Raw genomic sequence first — 16,275 nt, 5'->3', positions numbered from 1 at the left:
GGATCAAACATTTTTTATCTGAACCATTTGTGTTCAAATAGCACTGGTTTATTTACAACTGCAGTTTATAAACAATAACACAAACATCTTTACATTAACACTACAGGGGGAAATCTCTGTGTTGAAGTAGGCACAAATTGGAGGCTCTTCAGGAGATTTTATTTTAAAGGAGAATTGGAAAAAAATACGTAAAATGACAGCTCTGGGGCAGAATTATAAATACAGGAGCATTGGCAGATGTGCAGTTCATGCAATGCATCGTCAGATACTTCTTTTAGTGTTGTTCGTTTAGATATGTTTAAAAACGGGAGTTAGTTTCAGGATTAAGGTGCCATAACTTGATTCCTACTAAGAACGTAACTTTAAAGAGCTGCTTTGTTATAAAGGTCAGCTTAATTTATTTTGTGATGATACCGCAACAGAATCTTAAGCAACCGGAGGTGTTCAGCTTTGTTTTTGTTTTGCACAGCACATTTAATCCCAACAGTTTTTCAGCCTTTTATGTCATCAAGTACTGAACTTGCTCCAAGATATGAAGAGCATTCAAGTTCCTCTTAAACATTTGGTCAGTATGTGATAGCTACAGATTTGCAGCAAAAACTTGTAATTCTCAAGCACTGAAGACATTATTTCAAAACTTAACTGACATGACTTGAAGAGGGGGAAAAGGCATGTCATATGTATAAAAAAAATCATTGCAAATATGTAGCTCTCTGATCACTTTGCCTCACTTGCAAACAGTACACCTTCAGCCTGTGCCAGACAGTTTCTAAAAAGATAATCCAACAATTATGTTTGTCTCCCCATCATGGCAGCCAACTTCGATATTCCATCACATGAATTCTGATTTCAGCGTCCATTCTAATGCTGACCCTGGCCCAATATAACCTCCACTTTCATAATAACCCAACCACATACTTGCGAGTATAAACTTTTCATTACGGCATCCAACTCAACATTTCAAGTTTATCAATTTAGCCACTATTTTTTTTACTTGATAGCACACAGAAGACGTTACACACACACCCAGTTTGGTGGATTGCAATATTATTTTTAGCTGTCCCAATTTTTCCTAGTTCTAGTTCCTATTATATGTATTGTCGTCACTCCTTGATGTTTCACCCAGCAGATCAAACTACATATTCAGTGCTTCGGGCCTTTAAAAAACAGCTGCTACTTAACAGTTTGTAATACTAAGAAGAAAATGGGTTTCAAATATTTTCCCATTATTTTAGAAGTGCTGTGTGGCTTCAATACAATTCTTCAAAGTGATCTGTGTATTGAATTGCTCTTATTAAGAACAGGTCAGCTCCTCAAAAGCTACTTGAAAAATAACTGACATTTATAATAAACAACTTTTACAAAATCCAAGAGTGTTAAAGAAAAAGACTTTAAAAATATATTCAAAATGTATAATTTACTCCTATCTTAAACCTGCTACCCAGGCACTCCCACCAGTAAACTGAAAATGTCCTCTTAGGTTAGTATTCCTCTGGAAAATTCATTTTAGGTCCATGTGCAGTATCCAGGTTGACATTTTTTCTTTTTTTAAGACACAACTGAAAAAGTCTTTTTCTCATTAGCTTTCCAGGGCATCCAGAACTTTCATAATCTGTTGCTTTATGGCTTTGGTAGCATCACCTGCATTTGGAATCAAGTACCTTAAGAAATGGAAACAAAACAAATATTTGTTGACATACTGAACAAATTCACTGTTGATCAAAGATTTAGTATAGAATCGTAAAGCTGGAAGGGACCCCAAGAGTCATCTAGTCCAACCTTCTGCAATGCAGGAATCTCAACTAAAGCATCCATGACAGATGGAGCTAATAAAAGGATTAAAAATATTGTTTCATAATGTCCAAGGCTTCTTTTCAAATAGCCATGTTAATCCCTGTTTGCTGCTTTCATATGCAATTTGCAAAATAACTACTGTATCACAGCCCATCCATCTAGAATTTCCTTGTGTAAATGGTTGTGTAATTCCCACCACGGGTACACTTTGTCTTACTGACATATAATGAGTTATAACCAAAGGCATCTTGGAAGAGCACCTCATGTACCATGTGAGAAAAATGAATGATTTGCACTCCTTGTATAGGTCTAAAGGTGATATTCTTAAGCAAGTCAAAACCTGAAAACTACTAAAGAATTGACTTATACCAGCACTAGCAGCTTTGTACCCTGGATTACTCAGGAATTCTAACGAAGAAAAAACCCAGCAGTTTTGAAACTAGTGGTTAAAATCAGTAGTTTTGGAAGGTCCAGTCTGCCATATTGATTCAAAATGGCATCCAGTTGTATCCACACACAAATCACAACCTTCTCCTTAATCACACAAAATTTGGTTACTGTATCTTAAGAGGTATCCAAATGCATAGTGAGTAGGAAAGCAACTTTCCAAAATATATACAGTAGCAGACTATGTAAAAGCTGTTTTCTGCATACTCAAAAGTTCTTTGCATCCAACCCATTGCAGAAAGTGAGAAATAAAAACTCTGTCCCATGATGGTTGAATGGAGACAGCCATTTAATATGATCCTGTAATCATGTGATGTTTGCAGTAATAGTTATCACCTAATAAACAGGGCAATTGGCACAGGCTTTAAACAACTTAGGTGAAAAGCCACTGAAATGGAAACTTTTAGCACTTCGTATGTCTTACCTCCACATTAAAAAAAAAAAAATCTTGGGAAGCTATGTAGTTTGAGGCTCTGGTAAGAAAATCTCATAAAAGTCCAGCAGTGCAGATCATGTGGACCACTAACTATGGAATAGTAGTTTGTAGACTGAGGTTCATCTAACACCGTTGAGTAATATCTAGAGGGATTTTAAGTCAGAAAAGGCGAAAGAGCCTTTCAGAGGAAGTACATAGCATGGAATGCTAAGAGTGTCTAATTGTCTGTACCACACTATTTGGATTTCCTAATCTGATCTCGGGGGGGGGGGGGATGGAACGGCAGTGCAATTGACTGGGAATAGTCATGTGTAGATGACTCTGAAGCAAAACACAAACAAACAACCTTACCTCTCAATTGCCAAAACCTCTATGCCTGAAGTGGTGCTATTTCCATACTTGAAGGTTATTAATTCAGGATGTTTTTTCTTGGATGTTATTTTAACGACAGAGTTTAGTGCCTGGCGAGATTGTATGTAAGCAAATCCCTTTCGGGAGGCAATTTCCCTCAGACAGTACATATGTGTTGCTGTTACTAGAAGATGACTGTGAACAAAGTAAAAAGAGAAAAGGTTTTTTGTCAGAAATACAGAGGGCAGAATCCAAAGTTGCATGAGCAGAATTATGTTTGTGCACAGACTACAACTTTCTACCCCCTTATGACAGACCTCTGCACAAAACGCCTAATTTTCCCCAGAGGCTTCCCCAACTTCCCAGAGCAGAATTTGAGGTCATGTGCAAGACTGCAACGGAGAGAAGGTGAAGTCCCATTCCACAAGCAGAAATATGTTCCACTCACACATAAAGAGCATAGGACACAATCCAGAGTTGGAAAAAAACATGGTGGGAAAATTAGCAACAGTACTCATTTCCTGATGCAAATGCCTCAGAAGACTTTGTAATCACTTATAAATATTTATTTCAGAATTAAAATGCTGGTTTTCCTCTAACAGAACATGACTGTGCTTTAATCAGCTGATACTGGAATTTCTCAAACTGTTTTTCTTATTGTCAGGGAACTATCCCTGACTCAGCGCAGAGTGGTGCAAGGGCTCTCAGGATGTTACAGAGAGCCCCAGTCCCACCTTGCCAGCAGTACCTCCTCTAGCAGCGGGAGGAGTGGTGAGGCATCAAGCGAGGAGGGGGAGGTCTCTCAGGGGGAAAGGAGTCGAGGCTCTGGGGATGCACGAGAGACCCAGCACTCACACAGTTCAGCGGGCGATACAGGGGGTGCGCATCTTCCGTCGTCCCAAAGGCGTCGTGGGGTGAAACGAAAAGATGGGAGGGGGAGGTTTCGTATCCCTAAGCTCTTTTGTTGAGGTCAGAACCGGAAGGGACCATTCCCGGATTCTGACACCGCTTGATACAGACACAAACTTTTTAGCTCTGCACTGTACATAGTTTGCACAATAAAAACCTTAAAGGAAACCGCAGAGTTCTGGCTGCTTACTCATGAGCAACTAACTGAGAACCTTACACTTATCATAGGGTGAAATGTTTCTTGGGGTGAAGTCTCTCAACCATTACCTCTACTGTGAAAATATTTTCTGAAGGGACCTCACAGTGAAAAATCCATGAGGCACCAGGTCATACAAACAAATTAAACACGCACAAGTACCAGGTGCCTGCTATAGTATTAGAAAACTCAATTTTTAAGCTTTTTTTCAACAAAGAAGGTGAAAACTAGACATGATGCCAATCTTAAGCATGTTTACTGTGACGTGAGTGTCGCTGAGATCAATAGAACTCAATTCCTGGTAAATATGTCTAGGACTAAAGAGTTTGTACACTGAACTCATTCCCAGATCATGCAGAAATTCACCTTGTAGTAGAAAAGATGATTATGTGAGTCCACAAAATTCTCTAACACATAAAAGTCAACAACTATCAATACCAAATATCTATCTATCTATCTATCTATCTATCTATCTATCTATCTATCTATCTATGATATTTATGCACTTTTTATAATAAGTATTAGTGATTATAATTATCCATCCAACAATACCTTGGAAACATGTGTCCATTTTCTTTCACCTCTTTACAGGGGAAGTGAAACTTTATGTCTGGTTTATTTATCCAAGTCTGGATGTTGACGATCTCTTTTCGATCATCATCTGACATTGAGGAGCTGTCAATTTCATCTGTTTAAAAAAGAAAGGAGTGATGTCACATGCACAAAACATAGATGAACACTTTTTTAATGTTACCTACCCGATCCTTTGAATAGTAACAATAATTTTCACATTATTATTTGAAATTTCTAAAATGAAGAATATAGTACATCACTGCTATTAAAAACTGTGTCTTGGTTTTTATGCTAGATCATTTTAGATTAAACAGCTGAGTCTAGGCATGACAAAAATCTAGAGCTAACCCTGTATCTATAACATAACTGAATTCTCACATTTTCATGCTTTTCTTTGCATTTTTGTTATGCTGTATTGTCCAAGCCTAAAGTTTCAGTTCAGCTGCAGTTCCAAAACTTAATAACTAACGCTGCAGTGTCAAAAGTAGGTCATTTCACCTCAAATATTACTTGCCTATTCAGTTTAAGCTTCCTAATGATTTTGCTATTACGAAAGTTATTGTTCATGTTAGGAGCACGGTTACCACATGGTTTAATCTATTAATTTTGCTATACTGTAATAGAATCTATTAATCATATGAATCAAGCAAACTAGGGTGATATACAGTTGTGATTCTCCTCTGCCAGAAGGAAACTCATCAGCAGAACAGGGAGGCAGACCCCTAACACCGCTGAGCAGATTTTCTTTTGGAAGGGGGATAACCAAAAATTGTCTCCTTTCCTGTTCCACTGATGGATTCCCTTCAGCCACCACTGGATACCACCCTCTTGATAAATGTGCATAAAAGTGCATGTAGATAATAACAGCATTTTCAAAGTAAGATGCATGCTTTTTTTTGACAATGCACAAGCCACAGCAGGTGTTCACAGAAGAGACACAAGAGATGAGAAAATGCCTCTTGCCACTGCACTTGCCACCTGCAGTTTTTATAAACACTTGTCTTTTTTTACTGTACCTTTTAAAAATCTGCTTGCCTGATTAACTCGGGGCAATTGAATTGTTTTAATTAAGTAATATGAGCTATTAATTAAGTTAAGCTTCCCTAGTTGGATGAAGGAATTTTACTCATTCTGACACTGAGTAGGAATGCACAATTATGAAGCAAAGGTTTACAGTGGCAGTCACTTCACAATTCACAAAACAGCATTATCTGCACAAGAGGATGTTAAGTTCAAAGTCTGCTAATTCTTCTGTCTTATCACTCCTTAAATTGATTGATTATAAGACAAGAATGGAAACATTCCATTTCTTTATCTGATTTTTCAATTCCATTTTGGTGTCCTACTTGTCCTAAATAAAATATTGCACTTTATTTTCCTAAATAATATATTGATCAATGCAACTGAGAGTTCCAGCACGAGTGCAGGTCAATCCTAGAAGCAACTCTAAATATAGTATTGGGAGGCCAGTCAGCTGTCATTCCTAAGTGATTTTGGATCACATGCTTTGTTTTGCGAACAAAATGTTCTCATTGCTGGACTCACAAATTCACGACAGGAATTAACAAAGATGGATTATTTTTTTCATTCACAAAAGCCATGTCCTGAGAGCACCAAAGGGCCAACTAATACCCCCTCATCTCATTGCTCTTATGTCAATGTCATTTTTTGCTACTTTGAATGCACTTTTTGTCAAGGGTGATTCAGCCCTTTCCCTGTGGGAGGCCTTGAGCAATTACCCCACAGCCAGTAATATAAATCCTGATTTCCCAGGGCTTTCCCATTGAACAAAGAGGACACCAGTCAGTCTGTTAGTGTTTGCCCCTGATGGATTCTCAATTCAGGAAGCATGTTTCTCTATCTGACCCTTTTACATGGTTTTGTATGTTTTGTGGTATTTTATGCATTGTAACTTGCCGTTATTTCTGTTGAATGTAGTTTAGTAATTCTTTATTTTAACTGTTAAAACTGTAAACCATTTAATTATTCTCCGCTGATATTTAACTTTACTATTATATTCTAAAGAATGGTTGAATATTGCTTTATTTGATGCAAGTTGTTTATTTTAAAGTTATGTTTTTATTGTGACTTTTCGTGTTGGATCAGATTGTTATTGGGTGTGTGATCTTTGCAGTCTATTTTGTTGTTTCTTCAGCTTGCAAACTGCCTTGTGTGTACTGATCTAGAAAGGTGGTATACAAATTAAAACTGAAACGAAATATTGGGTGGTTGTCAGTGAGAAGTTCAGTAATGGCAGATAGGCTTCTCCGTTGTCTCCTCTCTGCAGGAGTGTCGTGTGTTATTCTGGTAGGTTGTAGCCTCACATCACATGAGGCAATAGTAAAGGCCTAGTCGGTGTCCTGCATTAAATCAGGAGATGCCCTAGAATTCTCAGGGCACGTGGCTGATGCCCTCAGCAAACTCCCCCCTGCAACCTTATTGTCCTAAGGTTAGAAGGATGCTAAACATATTGACTGCTTTAGTATAGTGACAAGTGCATTTAACTCAACAGATCCCAGCAAAAGTTCAGGCATTGGTTAGAACACCTCTTTGGTAATATATCTAATGACTATGCTGCAAGGCGGGACGTGGAATTTGTTTACACTGGATTTCGGATAGAAGCATTCTCTGCCATACCAGTATCATACTCTTCTTCATCTCCAATGCTGAAAACTGGTTTGACGCCTCGGTAAGGTTTTCCCACTCGGTCACTGCTGCTCACATGTCTGTTGGCAAGGGAAGATTATAGGGTGGGGGGTGGGAGAGAGAAATCCTACATGTTAAGAAAGAAAACAGAAACTGGAAAAAAAGGACGACACCATGATATTTCCCATAGCAGCATGCAACGGCAAAAGACGTGAACCTGTGCGTGCAGCCAAAGGATTCCAGATGAAGACAGCTGGCCGTGAGAAAAAGCAGAGTGGCCAGCAAGCCACGCTGGATTAGTGAAAGCAGACAACAAGGGCTGAGTTGTATTATAGTGGTGTGGTCCATTTTGGAGAAAATGGTGAAACTGCCTTCTCATTAAACTGCAGTGAACACAGCTCTCTCTAGCAAGTCAAATAATCTATGTCAGAAGTCAGAAGCATCTTTAAGGCTCTCTCTTAATACTGAGTTGTGCCATTGGTCAAGCTATTTCACACACACACAAACACACATTGCACAGCTTTGGTAGGTTGGAAAGTTGAGAGTCTTTGAAATAATCTCTGAGGATACCTTCTTATGGAACAATACAACAGCCTCAGCTGGTACAGTATAAATGATGGCATTCCCTCCATTCAGTTTTCCCCTGCTGCTGCTAGTATCTTGCCCATTCATCTTTTGCTGACTTTCTAAAAAATATTACTTGGCATAGATACCGAGCATGACTCAGTAAAGAGGCACATGTTTCTAACCTGTCACACATTTCCTAACAATTACAGTGGCTGAATGTTTCCTTTGAAATCTTTCTACATTCTGTTTTTGAGAGAAAGAAAATGATGGTGTTCATATTTACACACTGCTGTTGAAATTTAAATTCAAATGCTGTTAAAGGAGTGGGGTGGAGGGAAAGAGGTCTCACTCTGTTCCTGGCGGCATATCTTACGGATTTTGCTTTCTAGGATTCGAAGGTATTAAAAGTGGATACTACTTGGGAAAAGAAAATTGTTAAAGGGGGAAGCAAACAAATGCGCTACCCAAATAAAGCAAGGCCGAGAGTGCTCATTAGTAACTTAAGACAATAAGCATCAGTAACACTGACAATGTACACATGAAATGGGCAGTGTGACAGACGGGTATGGAGATGATACAACTTTAGTTTAGTTGAAACTATGTTTGGGAGAAACCAACTACGGTTAAGTGTTATATTTGCATAGCACCATCTTGAGCATACATTTCTGGTTGCCTTAATGTCTCCATTCTCAAAGCATACCTCCTCTGGTCAAGATTTTGCTGTTTAGTGGCACCAAAAGTAATGTTGCTGTTATTAAGTATGAACACATTGCAAAATTGTGGATCAGGGTTTGGTAAGTTGTAAACAACACATGATTTCTTCTGAATAAAGCCTTCAAAGAAGAAACACCAATTCTCTAAAAAGGTAATTTACCTCTTTAAAATTTCACCTGCTCTTGTAAGAATCTGCTCCACTAAGATCTTCAGATAGAGTTGCTTCCAGGTGGTGCTACCTGAGGAAATTTAGGTTGGTAGCAGGAAGGAACAAAGCCTTTTGGAAATTTCCTTACGCCTCTGGAATGCACTTCCAGAAAAGCTGTGCTGTGCTTCGTTGAAATGTAAGGAGCATTCTTAAAGATATGCGTTCATAAACTGATATTAATAACTGTCTCCTTTGCCAATATACTTTTTATGGAAATCTTGCTCAATGAGAATTTGATAAGGTGGTTTAATGGCAACTCACTGTTGCAAATAATGTTTTATTTTAGATAAAATTTGCAAATAAATAAAAATGATAATAAAAATACCACTTTTTAATTTTGAATGTGGGTTCTGTTAAAATTCAGGTTGATATGAATTTTGCTGATTGGAATCTCCAAAGATCTGCTTTCTGTATGCTGACACAGGTGCAGGAGGAAAAATTCAAATTCTACCTAAAGACCCCCCTTTCAAAGGCAACTATGGTTGCTAGCTTCATAACAAGCTTGTTCCAAAACAATGTTGTAAACTGCCTTGTGCTATTCCAATGACGAGCAGTATATAACACAAACAAACAAACAAACAAACTAGAATCCATGGGTTTCCCACTTCAATTGTAACAGGAAACTATGGTTAGTAAAACCTCCTGGTTTGAATGCTGTGTACTGCTGAGGAGCAAAGGGGCTCTGTCTGCAGGAAAAAGGATTACCACAATTTAAGAAGAGATATGATTGCCTGAACATGGCAATGATGTTTAAAAGCTTGAAAAAGAAGTAATTGGTGTGGTTCATGATATGGAAAAGGGGAATGATGTTCCAGAACAAACAACAAAATGAATATGAACAAGTACTTCTGTATACAGCTTCTCTCTCTCTCTCTCTCTCTCTCTCTCTCTCTCTCTCTCTCTAGTTTCAAAGACAACACTTGAAATGCTTTGATAGCTTGATGTTAAAAATAATCTGAGAGAGATTGTCAGTGTAACCAATGCTTACAAACATTGTGAATTCATGCGAAAAAAGGACAAAGGCAGTTTTACTCGGATGGTTCAATACAATGGCTTACCGCTGCAAACTTGCTGTCTCAGGCCAGGAAAGATTGAAAGAAACTCTATAGCAAATTGGGGCAGAGGACAGAACAAAGTAATTAAAATCTATAAGAAAGAGTATCTGATTTGTTTCTTCTTACTTGGCAGTAGAGTATCAAGTAGGAGGGAGTATGAGAAAATATGAAAAAAAAATCTTTTTAAAGGAGCATTTTTTAAAAAAAGAAAGAAAAGAGCTGTATTTTCCATACAATAAATACTATTTCATGGATTTCAGGAGCTGTTAGTAAGAGCTGCTACTCTTCCATAGATGTAGTAATGTTTCAATTATGGCTTAATGTGCACAAAGCTATTTTGGAGTGTGAGGAATGCTGGATAACATAATCCTGAGTTCACAGAAAGAGATCATAATTGGCTAAAATTTAGAAGTTTCTTTTATTTTACAAATTGTCACAAGGTCAAGTTATTAAATCCAGGATCCACTTTCCCAATAGCAAGACATAATGAGAGAGGCAATAAGTTAAATGTGAGAATATTTTAGTTGTCCAGTGTCCACACTCAAACTGTTCAGGGAGAGGTTAAATAGCTTTTAAGGGCACCAAAATTGTTTACACAGAAATGATGGAGCTCTAAAATGGTCAACAATCAGGTGATGGTGCTTGTTACAGACATTTTGAAGGAATAAAGTTTCTATGAATCCTCCCCATCCTATGGACATTTACTCAAAAGTTAGTCCCACCGAGATCAATATGACTAACTTCCAAGTAAGCATGCACAACTTCAGCCAATAATCACTAAAAGTAGTCAGACCAAAATAACTCACCTATCAACTGGAGTTGATGTATTTTCAATAAAACTAATAACTTTTTCTTTCACATTCACAGATCTCGTCTTGAAAGCTTCTGTCACCTTGTTGACCAAGGACTTGACACCCTTCCCATCATTTGAACCGTTTGGAGAATCGCCCTAGAAAAGCAACTTTTGCAGTTATTTGATCTGTACATGTAGGCTATTGTCATATTTATCTCAAAGATGGAGACGTGAGCTAGTTAAAGGGACAATCTAGGATAAGGGTTTGTATGTGTGTGTGTGTGTAGCTATGTTTGGTTCACTTCTTGACCAATTAGAGAGTCACATGGCTATAATTATTAATGGTTAGTCACTTTTCTCACAGATCCAAAGTGACATATTAAAACCAACTAAGAACATTCAATAAAAATCTAGAAACACAGCTATACAGATAGAAGGCAAACCTTACACATCCCAAACCACTAAGAGGCCACAATGCCACCCTTAAGCCCAGGTAGAGAGATAATCTTTGCCTGGTGCCTAAGAACAGATAAAGACAGCCACAATGGCTCTGTTCTACCTCTACTGTTGGAGGCAACATGCCCCCAAATACCAGCTGCTGGGAACTGCAAGCAGAGAGTGCTCTTGCACTCATGTGTTGCTTGCAGGCTTCCCATAGGCATCTGATTCGCCACTGGAAGAAGAGGATGCTCAACAAATGGCCCTCTGGACTGATCCAACAGGGCTCGTGTGACATTCTTGGTTTAAGTAATATAGCTTGAGTTGCAAAAGCCTGGAAGTAAATGTCTTTGAAGACAAGTTGCGGGGGATGGATTCTGCATGAAAACCAGTCCAATCCACAGCTACACAATTTGATATAAGAAGTATACTCACGTCAACTAAGGAGTTAATACTACTTTTTGAGTATGAAGTACTAGCAATCCAATGGCCATATCCATTTTCTGGTCCTTCCACATTAATGTCTGCTAAGTGCTGTTGCAGTGCTGTGAGAAAGGACATTACATATTTTGTGTTGTATAGCACTATGCATTCTGTTTTGTCCTTGTAACAAACAGGCACTATTAAACCAATGTACACAGGCAGGCAGGCGGGCAGGCAGGCGCACATATATATAAAGAAATTAAAATGGATTAACTAAGATCAGAATTTGAGTCTGGGAGCAAGAAAAAGGAAAAGTGCTGCACTAGGTAGAGCCCAGCACCTTGCTAAGGATGCAAACTGTCTCCTTCCCAGTCATCTGACTGTTCATTTAACTAGTGGAAAAGACATTTGAAAAGATAAAAACTGATGTGACTAAATGTAAATCTTACCCATGAATCCTCCTTTGGCAATGCTTACATATTCTTTATTTTTCTGCAATAAGAAGATTGTAAATCACCCTGGGAATACTAAAATTGCTGTTTTTCACAAGATAAGCAGAAACATGAAACAGGCCAAACATGCTTAGACTAGCTGTATCTGGCATTTCATCAGAATATGGTTAGAAGACTTTGAGCACTCTAGTCTAAGAACTTTCATATATAGGAATTCACAGGTGAATATTCTCTCTTATAAAATTAAGTTATTGGCTTGGGTCTACACTTCTGTGAACAGAAGGGCTGCTTTCATTCGCAGAAAGGTGTTTGATCCAGCGGAGGCTTTCAGTGGAGGAAAATGGGGAATATTTTCCATTATTTTCTCCTTCCTTTGCAACTCCTGGACAACCTTTCATTCTGTTCCATAGGGTCCCTAAACACTCTGGAGCAGGACTTAGGGGGCAGAAGCAAGGGGGGGGGGTTGTAGGATGAAAGGGAAGTAGCTGAAAAAAAATCACTTTACTCTACTCTACTCTTAGCATTATTTAGCTGGATATCACCCACTATGTTTAAATACAACACATTCTAATATTTTGGATGTACCTGTAAAAAGTGTGCCAGTACCATGTTCATATACATATCCTCTTCCTCCCGGCCACTTCCCATAAAACAAAGATGCTCTCCACCAGCTATTGAACCAGATTCAATAGACTGTTTCTGTGCTTCTAACAAAGACTTCACAGACTGAGCAAATTCCGATGGGTTCTGGAGCATCTGTGAAGAAAATCAAAGAAAACATGCGTGGACTGAAAAGAGACAAAAAATCACTCAAAAACAAATGGATATATTTAAGCATTAAGACACCAAAGAGCATCTGCAGTCCGATTTAACTAGCTTTATAAGTAGTGCATATATCACATTTTTCTATACAGACTAGCATGTGTTTAGGAAAACGTAACTGTGCAAAGGTCCTTAGAACAGAGGGTCTAAAATATGGCCGAAATGGACCTCATAAATCAAAAGCAGAAATGTGCATACCTTTCCAAGACCAATTAAAACAAGAATAAAGGTGGATAATTTTACGAAGTTTATTTGAGTCCTTGACTTGAAGGCAAAGAAGTAAGGGAACCAGGTGTGTGAACCTTTACTAAGGCATCTCTCCAGGGAAGCAAATAGTGTTTTTAAAGGGTTATTTCAAATATTCTCATCACCATCTACTACTATCAGCCATCGAAGTTGTGAAGAAGTGGAGGAAGGCACCTCAAAGCTGCAAGAAGTCACAGAAGACTTCTACCCCCCACTTGCGAGTTGATTGTGCCACTTTCACTCTCACTCCCCCAATTTGTGTTTTACTTCCATGTAAGGAGCAGAATAGTTTCGTAAGTAAACATTGTATCATCGATACTAAAAAGCTAATACAGTGGAACCTTGGTTGTTGAACGTAATCCGTTCCTGAAGACCGTTCGACAACTGAAAACGCTCAACAACCGAGGCGCAATTGCCAGTCAGCAAAATCAATTGCAAAAATGGAGAAAAAATGGAGAAACGCGCCTCGGAAGCCGTTCGACTTCCAAAAATCGTTTGAGAACGGAAGCATTCACTTCCGGGTTGTCGGTGTTTGGGTTCCAAATTGTTCGGCTTCCGAAGCGTTCGACAACTGAGGTTCCACTGTACTTCAGTACCATGGACTAGACAACTTGTACTATAAAAACATGTGAGTCTTTAAGGGGGCTCATGTAAGCTACTAAGGAGGGCTTTGCAGCCACTTTGCTCCTCCCTGAAGAGGTTAGCAAGAAGAGAGCTTAGCCACAGCTTGGATTTAGATAACATACTAAGCCAAAACCTGGATCAGTTCAGTGCAGCATGGGAGTGCAAAGGACCGGGGAGCAACAAAGCAGTTCCAAGTCTGGCTTACCAGGATAGGCAAATGAAACACCTGTTTGTTCTACAACACAGTTAACACTCTGGAAATCGTTTCATTTAGGAACTGAATAATTATCACTTTACTGTAACTGTTACTTTATTATTACCGCCTGTTATATCTATTATATATTTAGGAAAGTTATTTGTTTGCTGTGCATCTGTACACTTCTTAAGATATTGTAACTAAATGTTGCATGATGGCTCCTGAGATCATCAGTGTTTGGATACAACTGGCTGCCATTCTGAATCAAAATGGTGGATCGAACCTTTCAAAAACAGCACTGATTTTAACTACGTACTCATTTCAAAATGGCACGGATTTTTTCTTGTTCCTTAGAATTCCCAAGCAGCGAACTAAAAATTGGTGGAGATCATGTCTATCCTTTAAATAAAACAAGTTGTATTTTAGGAAAATATTCAGGCAAGGGACACAAAGACTCTAAATACTAGAGGAGCTGTTTACAAACAAAATCCTTTGAAAGAAGCTCACTTCTACAGTTTGGTGGTATAAACCAGGCATCTTGAAACAAGAATTCATAGAACTAAGATTCTGAGAACTCTTGGGTTCCACCCTTCTTTTTTAATGTAAGGAAATGAAAAAGCAAGCATATTAAGCAGCCTAGAATGTATGCTTACCAAGTCTGAATCTAAATGAAAGGCAGTTGATAAATGGCCAGCATTGTACTGTTCTGCAGGACGACAATCCACCACAAAGAACCTTACTCCTTCCTGAAATAAGAACATTTTATTCATTTAGTTCAAAAAGTATACATACTTAAGGTACACATGTAAGAGGCTCCTTTATTTTGCAAGTGATTCATGTAGCGGCATTGTTTATACTTTCTGGGTGTCCCAGAATTGCATTATAAAGAAGTTGTGTTCCATGTTATTTATCAAGCACTGCTAGGAGTTGTTTCTCCCCCCCCCCCCGTGTATTTCTTATCAGTAAAAAAAATTGATGTAGTGCAAGAAAAAAATTATTCTGAAAGTGTGACACAGAGAAAAAAAGTTCGAGAACCACTGTAATAGAAGATCAGATTAGTAATAGTGTGACTGGGCTCAAATTCCCACCTTGGGAGGTCACTATTACTTAATGCAACTAACTTAAAGGGTTGTTTTGAGGAAAAAATGGCAGGGGGAGAAGAGAACTATGTATAAGGTAAAAGGTAAAGGACCCCTGAACAGTTAAGTTCAGTCAAAGGCAACTATGGGGTTGTGATGCTCATCTTGCTTTCAAGCTGAGGGAGCCAGCGTTTGTTCAGACAGCTTTCCAGGTCATGTGACCAGCATGGCTAAACCGCTTCTGGCGCAACGGAACACTATGACGGAAGCCAGAGAGCATGAAAATGCCGTTTACCTTCCCACCACAGCAGTACCTATTTATCTACTTGCATTGGCATGCTTTCGAACCGCTAGGTTGGCAGGAGCTGGGACAGAGCAACTGGGGATTTGAACCACCGACCTTCTGATCGGCAAGTCCAAGAGGCTCAGTGGTTCAGACCGCAGCACCATCAGTGTCCCTAGAACTATGCATATGCCACCTTGAACTCTTTAGGTCTGAGACATATAAAGTAGCAATCTTTAAAAGGCTAAAGGGGATGTCACTGCAGTGTAGAGAAGCAATAGCTATTTGGAAAATTTGAGAAGGAAACAGAAATTTTTCCACCCACCCACTAGCAGGTACTCAATGAAATTAGCAGGCAACAAGTCTGAAACAATATTTATCATATACTGCTTTTGAAATTATCCTGAGCTTTAAAAGTACTTTCCAGTAAAACTGTACTTAACTCCTCTTGGGCTTATGAAACTAGTTTCACAATTCTCTGGACTCTAACCAATGACCAGGGAAACGGCTCTGTTTTTGGAGCTCCTAGGAGCTATAAACTCTGATAGCTACGTTAAGTTATTTCCTTTGTTTATCTTCATTTAGGGGAAAACAGTTTCAGACTTACTGACCCCTTGCTGTTGATTAGCTTGAAGAATCTCTGATACAGAAACTGCTAAACACAAAGCTTGGCTCAAGTCTGAATCGTCGTCTTTGAGACCCAGCAAGCTGCTGCCAAACAGAGTGTGGTTGTCCTGTAATTGTAAGAGAGAACACTAGTTATGGCCAACATTAAGGCTATATGCTAAATAAAGACAACAAACCAAGACCTAGGCGGTGTCCTGTTTGTGACCCTCATAAAAGGCAACTATGTACAGTACTTGCACAATTCAGATGGAGTTCAAAAAGAGATGCAAATGCACGACTTTAAGTTCAATTTCACACAATTACTGGGGCTCTGCTGGTTTGGCTCTCATTTTGTCAAATAGAAGATCTCTCATAAGCTCTTTCTCCTGATCAATGTGTCAAAATACCATTCAAACA

General features: G+C 38.7%; 1 protein-coding gene across 3 annotated transcripts in view; it reads right to left on the bottom strand.

Annotated features, from left to right (window-relative positions):
• TBC1D23 (TBC1 domain family member 23) overlaps positions 1 to 16,275 on the bottom strand; it is a 31,632-nt gene continuing 15,357 nt past the window's right edge. The window contains exons 9-19 of one of the 3 annotated variants that reach the window (XM_033146616.1): positions 15,864 to 15,986; positions 14,544 to 14,636; positions 12,588 to 12,758; positions 12,000 to 12,042; positions 11,563 to 11,672; positions 10,703 to 10,845; positions 9,900 to 9,944; positions 7,344 to 7,432; positions 4,686 to 4,821; positions 3,029 to 3,223; positions 1 to 1,661 (exon numbers count right to left, since the gene is read on the bottom strand). In XM_033146616.1, coding sequence (XP_033002507.1) covers positions 1,580 to 1,661; positions 3,029 to 3,223; positions 4,686 to 4,821; positions 7,344 to 7,432; positions 9,900 to 9,944; positions 10,703 to 10,845; positions 11,563 to 11,672; positions 12,000 to 12,042; positions 12,588 to 12,758; positions 14,544 to 14,636; positions 15,864 to 15,986 — 1,230 coding nt within the window. In that variant the 3' untranslated portion in view covers positions 1 to 1,579. The remainder of the gene's footprint in view (positions 1,662 to 3,028; positions 3,224 to 4,685; positions 4,822 to 7,343; positions 7,433 to 9,899; positions 9,945 to 10,702; positions 10,846 to 11,562; positions 11,673 to 11,999; positions 12,043 to 12,587; positions 12,759 to 14,543; positions 14,637 to 15,863; positions 15,987 to 16,275) is intronic. The other 2 variants (XM_033146619.1, XM_033146618.1) reach the window with 2 other exon arrangements.

This window comes from Lacerta agilis, chromosome 4, assembly GCF_009819535.1.
Source record: "Lacerta agilis isolate rLacAgi1 chromosome 4, rLacAgi1.pri, whole genome shotgun sequence".
In the NCBI taxonomy this organism is placed as follows: domain Eukaryota; kingdom Metazoa; phylum Chordata; class Lepidosauria; order Squamata; family Lacertidae; genus Lacerta; species Lacerta agilis.
Note: the sequence above shows the minus strand (reverse complement) of the source record. Positions and strands in the feature narration are given on the sequence as shown.